Source organism: Nannobrachium achirus, assembly GCF_963921795.1.
Source record: "Nannobrachium achirus genome assembly, chromosome: 23".
NCBI lineage: Eukaryota > Metazoa > Chordata > Actinopteri > Myctophiformes > Myctophidae > Nannobrachium > Nannobrachium achirus.
The window spans coordinates 4,601,849-4,607,870 of record NC_137830.1 but is presented as its reverse complement, the minus strand read 5'-3'; the positions used below and the strand labels follow the sequence as shown (position 1 = coordinate 4,607,870).

Genomic DNA, 6,022 nt, shown 5'->3' with positions numbered 1-6,022 from the left:
AACCAAATGGACCCTTACGGGTACGGGTGCATTTGGTTTCATTTCACGCTCAAATCATTGTTAAACTCAAACGCCCAATAAATAATGGGCCTTGCTTTTCAGGCCGTGACCCCCAAAATAATCGTATTTGAACTGGGGACCCTCCGCGACCGAGTATTTCCCGGTGAACCTGTGCGCAAAGGTGGGGGCCGATGGGCAAGGAGGGTTGCGAGCTTATGAGAAACAACTAAAATAAAACCTTAAATCCTGGCGAAAACAGTTGCGTGCATTAGCGGGAGATGACGATAAAGGAAATCATTAAATGGAAAACATTAAATTAACTTCTGAAAAGCCTACACGGCCTTAAAACATGGCAAAGCAGTTGCGTGCATTAGCGCAAGATTAGATGAGGATAAAGGAAATCATTAAATGGAAAACATTAAATTAACTTCTGAAAAGGCTTCTAAGCCTACTAAAAACTAGTGAACCGCGATCTTGCCACACGTGAATAATTGTGGTTGTATACAATAACACAGACAATATAAATCCTTAGTCTAGTTGTTGTGGGAAGAAAAGGATATCATCATGGCCCCAAATAACTTTTAAATATATTGCAATTGGCGACGAGTGTCTTACTAAATTGGCAAGAGTGCCTCTCATTCTCAATACATAAAGGCTAAGCTATATAACCTCTCCATCATCAGCAATAGGCAGTGGTGCGTGTTCCCCACACTCCCAAGCCCCCACCGTTGCGCTTAGGTTCACCGGGAAATACTCGGTCGCCACCCTGACAAGCTAAGAGTTGAGGCATTACATTTTGTACAACAAAGTTCTATTGTGAAAATAGCCGATCTACATGCTCACAACGCCTCGCGCTTGCGAGGCGTTGTGAGCATGTAGATCTGCTATTTTCACAATTTCTGCCTCTAATATTTGACAGTTTGGCCAATGTTTAATGTGTCATTTTAGAGGTATTTAAAAAGTCCTTAAATTGTCACTTTAGAAATGTGCAGATATCCTCTCTATGTATGCACTTGTTTACTGTTGAGTGAGACAACAATGTTGCACTTGCACATTAAGTTAATCATCTGGGGACATCCCCAAAATACTTTGGGGACCCCCACAGGTTGAGAACTGCTATTCTAGAACACTATCAACTCTACACAACACACATGCAGTATATTTTTTTGGAACTTCCTCTCTGGCATTTCTAGATAAACTACAACAAAAACATCTGGACTACAAAAGGAGAAAGCGGTGACGCACGGTGACAACAGTAACGACCTGAATAGGGAATACACCAGTTGTTGTCAACAATACATGTGACAGTAAAGCAGAAAAAAACAACAAAACACTGTTTACACACGCATGCACACCGGCCACAGCTATGGCCAGTGATGCCATTGCAAACTCCACTCCAAACCTTCTTATTTTGCATTGTTGTTTTTGTTTATAACGTTTTCCTGATGATATCTACTGCATAGTACTGTGTTCTATCTGTCTGTCATTCAATGTTATAAGAGTTAAATATCTATCATAGTACTGTGTTCTATCTGTCTGTCATTCAATGTTATATGAGTTAAATATCTATCATAGTACTGTGTTCTATCTGTCTGTCATTCAATGTTATATGAGTTAAATATCTATCATAGTACTGTGTTCTATCTGTCTGTCATTCAATGTTATATGAGTTAAATATCTATCATAGTACTGTGTTCTATCTGTCTGTCATTCAATGTTAAAAGAGTTAAATATCTATCATAGTACTGTGTTCTATCTGTCTGTCATTCAATGTTATATGAGTTAAATATCTATCATAGTACTGTGTTCTGTCTGTCTGTCATTCAATGTTATATGAGTTAAATATCTATCATAGTACTGTGTTCTATCTGTCTGTCACTCAATGTTATATGAGTTAAATATCTATCATAGTACTGTGTTCTGTCTGTCTGTCCTTCAATGTCATATGAGTTAAATATCTATCATAGTACTGTGTTCTATCTGTCTGTCACTCAATGTTATATGAGTTAAATATCTATCATAGTACTGTGTTCTATCTGTCTGTCACTCAATGTTATATGAGTTAAATATCTATCATAGTACTGTGTTCTATCTGTCTGTCATTCAATGTTATATGAGTTAAATATCTATCATAGTACTGTGTTCTATCTGTCTGTCACTCAATGTTATATGAGTTAAATATCTATCATAGTTTTCTGTCTGTCTGTCCTTCAATGTCATATGAGTTAAATATCTATCATAGTACTGTGTTCTATCTGTCTGTCACTCAATGTTATATGAGTTAAATATCTATCATAGTACTGTGTTCTATCTGTCTGTCATTCAATGTTATATGAGTTAAATATCTATCATAGCACTGTGTTCTATCTGTCTGTCATTCAATGTTATATGAGTTAAATATCTATCATAGCACTGTGTTCTATCTGTCTGTCATTCAATGTTATATGAGTTAAATATCTATCATAGTACTGTGTTCTATATGTCTGTCATTCAATGTTATATGAGTTAAATATCTATCATAGCACTGTGTTCTATTTGTCTGTCATTCAATGTTATATGAGTTAAATATCTATCATAGTAGTGTGTTCTGTCTGTCTGTCATTCATTGTTATATGAGTTAAATATCTATCATAGCACTGTGTTCTATATGTCTGTCATTCATTGTTATATGAGTTAAATATCTATCATAGCACTGTGTTCTATCTGTCTGTCATTCAATGTTATATGAGTTAAATATCTATCATAGTACTGTGTTCTATATGTCTGTCATTCATTGTTATATGAGTTAAATATCTATCATAGCACTGTGTTCTATCTGTCTGTCATTCAATGTTATATGAGTTAAATATCTATCATAGCACTGTGTTCTATCTGTCTGTCACTCAATGTTATATGAGTTAAATATCTATCATAGTACTGTGTTCTATCTGTCTGTCATTCAATGTTATATGAGTTAAATATCTATCATAGCACTGTGTTCTATCTATCTGTCATTCAATGGTACAGTATATGGGTTAAAGAAAGAGAAGGCTCTCTATGGAAATAAGCTGTAAGGCTTACCTTTGTTTGAAATTGTTTCCTTTTAGTTTACATTGTACCAGTGAACTATACTTTCATGAAACTGTACCTTTCCCTATGCAAACTTCTAATAGATACGTAAATCAACCAATCAAGCTAATGGTCTTGACAAGTGTGGCCGTTATTAATGACAAACAAGACATTCAAATCCAGTGAGATATTCAGGTGGCCATTTTGATACTTGAAATTAAAAACAGCCTACTGTAGCAACCCAAGGCCAGCTAAGCTCAAAGCAATGTCTGTGGATTATTGTACACAAAGCCAAGAAAGACCAATGCAATGAATAATTGCTATTTACTTGATGGTGCATTTCATGTCATACTCATACCATAATACAAGGGTCTTCAACAGGGGGTCCGGGACCCCTAGGGGATCCTCAGAGTTACTACAGGGGGTCCTCCACATCTTTGTGTGATAGAAAATCTCCTTTTTCGCCAGATTCTTAACCAGATTCTGAGAACTTTAGCCAAAAATAGTCGCTCTACAAGCTTGTAGATCTACCATTTTCAAATATTTTGTACTTTTACTTTTGTTGTTGTTGATGCCAATACTTTCGTACTTTTACTCAAGTACATTTTGAATTCTGGACATTTACTTGTAAAAGAGTATTTCTACATTGCAGTATTGATACATTTACTAAAAAAGTAAAACATTTGAGTACTTTTTTGCCAATAACAACATCAATGACAACACATTATTGAATCTTCAAAGCAGCAGAACACTACATAGCCTATAGGCCTACTGTCAACAACAACAGACAGCAGATCTACAAGCCAGCAGACCATTGCTCTGCTAGCTTGTAGATCTGCTCTTAATTCTGACAGATCATCAGACAACCTCCTAGCTGCTATACCACAGCTAGCTAAGCTGGAAAACGTTGTTTACACACACACACACACACACACACACACACACACACACACACACACACACACACACGATCCAGTCTAATGTAGCCTGATTCCAACTGTATTCTGTATATTTTTAGCAACCACCACAGGCAGCTAGCTCAAAATGTTGTTTACACACGCGCACGTACACACACGCACGCACGCACGCACGCACGCGCACACACACACACACACACACACACACACACACACACACACAATCCAGTCATGTATTCTGTATATTTTTAGCTACCACAAGCTAGCTCAAAATGTTGTTTACACACACACGCACGACCACACGCACGCGCACGCACACACACACACACACACACACACACACACACAAACAAAGCCAGCAGCACTACACTGACACAATGAAAATCCTCTCAATGCACTGAGCTGAACTGCAGCAAAGCAAACACATACAAACCCAATAAATCCATTTAGACAACAACATTAACAACATGACATTATGATTAACGGCTTTTAAAAACCGTTACAGACACGTGTTAGCCGTTACAGACAAGTTAACGGTCGTGTTCCTTACACAATAACAACAATAATAATGATAAATATACTAGTACTAATAATAGAAAGGATACAGTTTCACCACGTCGGTGTCCATGCGCCGCTTGCCAGGACTTGGAGACGACATGGTTGTTGTTTTATGCTTAAATTCCTTATAATCCTTTATTTAGTCCTTATATTCCAAACCTTCAGAACAACAACACCTCCTCTCCTCTCCACCTCCCCTTCTCCTCCTCCTCCGACCTCCTCTCCTCTCCTTCTCCCCTGATCCGTCCAGATATATATCTGTACCTCCACTGATAGAAGAAGACAGTCTTTGGATTCTTTTTTGGGGGAAAATCCGTAAAAACCCAACTATCCGTACGTTAACATCTGGCTGTGTTGGTTAGAAACAACAACTAACAGGCAGGATCTTAAAAAAAACAGCTGATCTGGAAAAATAGACGTGTCTATGATTGTGTGTGTGACTGTGTGTGTGTGTGTGTGTGTGTGTGTGTCTGCAGTAAGCTATGCTCTCTCTCTCTCTCTCTGAGTCGATGATGTCATATTGAGTGCGACCGGATCGACGGCCATGTTTGTAGTTCTTTAAATGTAGTCCAAGCACTTCCACTGTAGATCCATTCTAGGCTACACTACATGATTTACAGTGTGTGTGTGTGTGTGTGTGTGTGTGTGCGCGTGCGTGCGTGCGTGTGTGTGTGTGTGTGTGCGTGCGCGTGGGCGCGCATGTGTGTGTGTGTGTGTGTGTGTGTTTTCCCCCTTGCATTATATTCAACAACTATTTGGAGATACTAAGTAATGTAATAATTTCATAAATGTGTTATTTATAAAATAAAGATACTTGTCTAATATCCTTGTAGGCCTACCAGTGAACTGTACTGTCATGAAACTGTACCTTTCCCTATGCAAACCTTAGAGCGAGTACATAGTTTAATGCCTCAGATAGGACTTTTCTGTTTAGATGTATGGACTGTCAAATAGTTTTGAGGGGAAAAAAATCTGTCATTTGTCCCAAAGTGACTGCAAAAAGATTGCTATTTTTACTTTTTTCTTATTTTCATGGACATATAGTGTCCCTCTCCATCAAAGTTGCCCATCCCTGCTTTAGGCTCAGTAGAAGTGTGTCTTCAGACTTGCGTGTTTGAGTCTGGTGTCTCTCGTCTTCCTCTTGACAACACAACATAGATTCTCTGCGGGGTTCAGGTCAGGCCAGTTGGCTGGTCAGTAAAGCCCAGTAATACCATGGTGAGTTACACCAGTAGTAGTTTTAGCTCTGTGGGTGGGTACCAAGTGGCCTTCTGGAAAAGGAAATCAGCATCTCCATAAAGCTTGTCAGCCTACGCAAGCACAAAGTGCTGTGAAATGGCGTGTTGACTCTGAACTTGATAAAACACAGTGGATCAATGCAATGTATTGGCTACTCGTACTACCCCACACGAGTGTCCAATCATCTAAACACATTAAGTACATTAACTGGAACCAAACACACTGTTAGTTTAAAAAACACAGGATAAGCTTATTGTTTA

The 6,022-nt window shown here is 38.3% G+C and overlaps 1 protein-coding gene across 1 annotated transcript in view; it reads right to left on the bottom strand.

Moving 5' to 3' along the window:
• The window catches only part of ube2h (ubiquitin-conjugating enzyme E2H), a 46,850-nt gene extending 41,912 nt beyond the window's left edge, over positions 1-4,938 (bottom strand). The window contains exon 1 of the mRNA XM_080754581.1: positions 4,571-4,938. Coding sequence (XP_080610707.1) covers positions 4,571-4,623 — 53 coding nt within the window. The 5' untranslated portion in view covers positions 4,624-4,938. The remainder of the gene's footprint in view (positions 1-4,570) is intronic.
• Between the last annotated feature and the right edge of the window lie 1,084 nt (positions 4,939-6,022).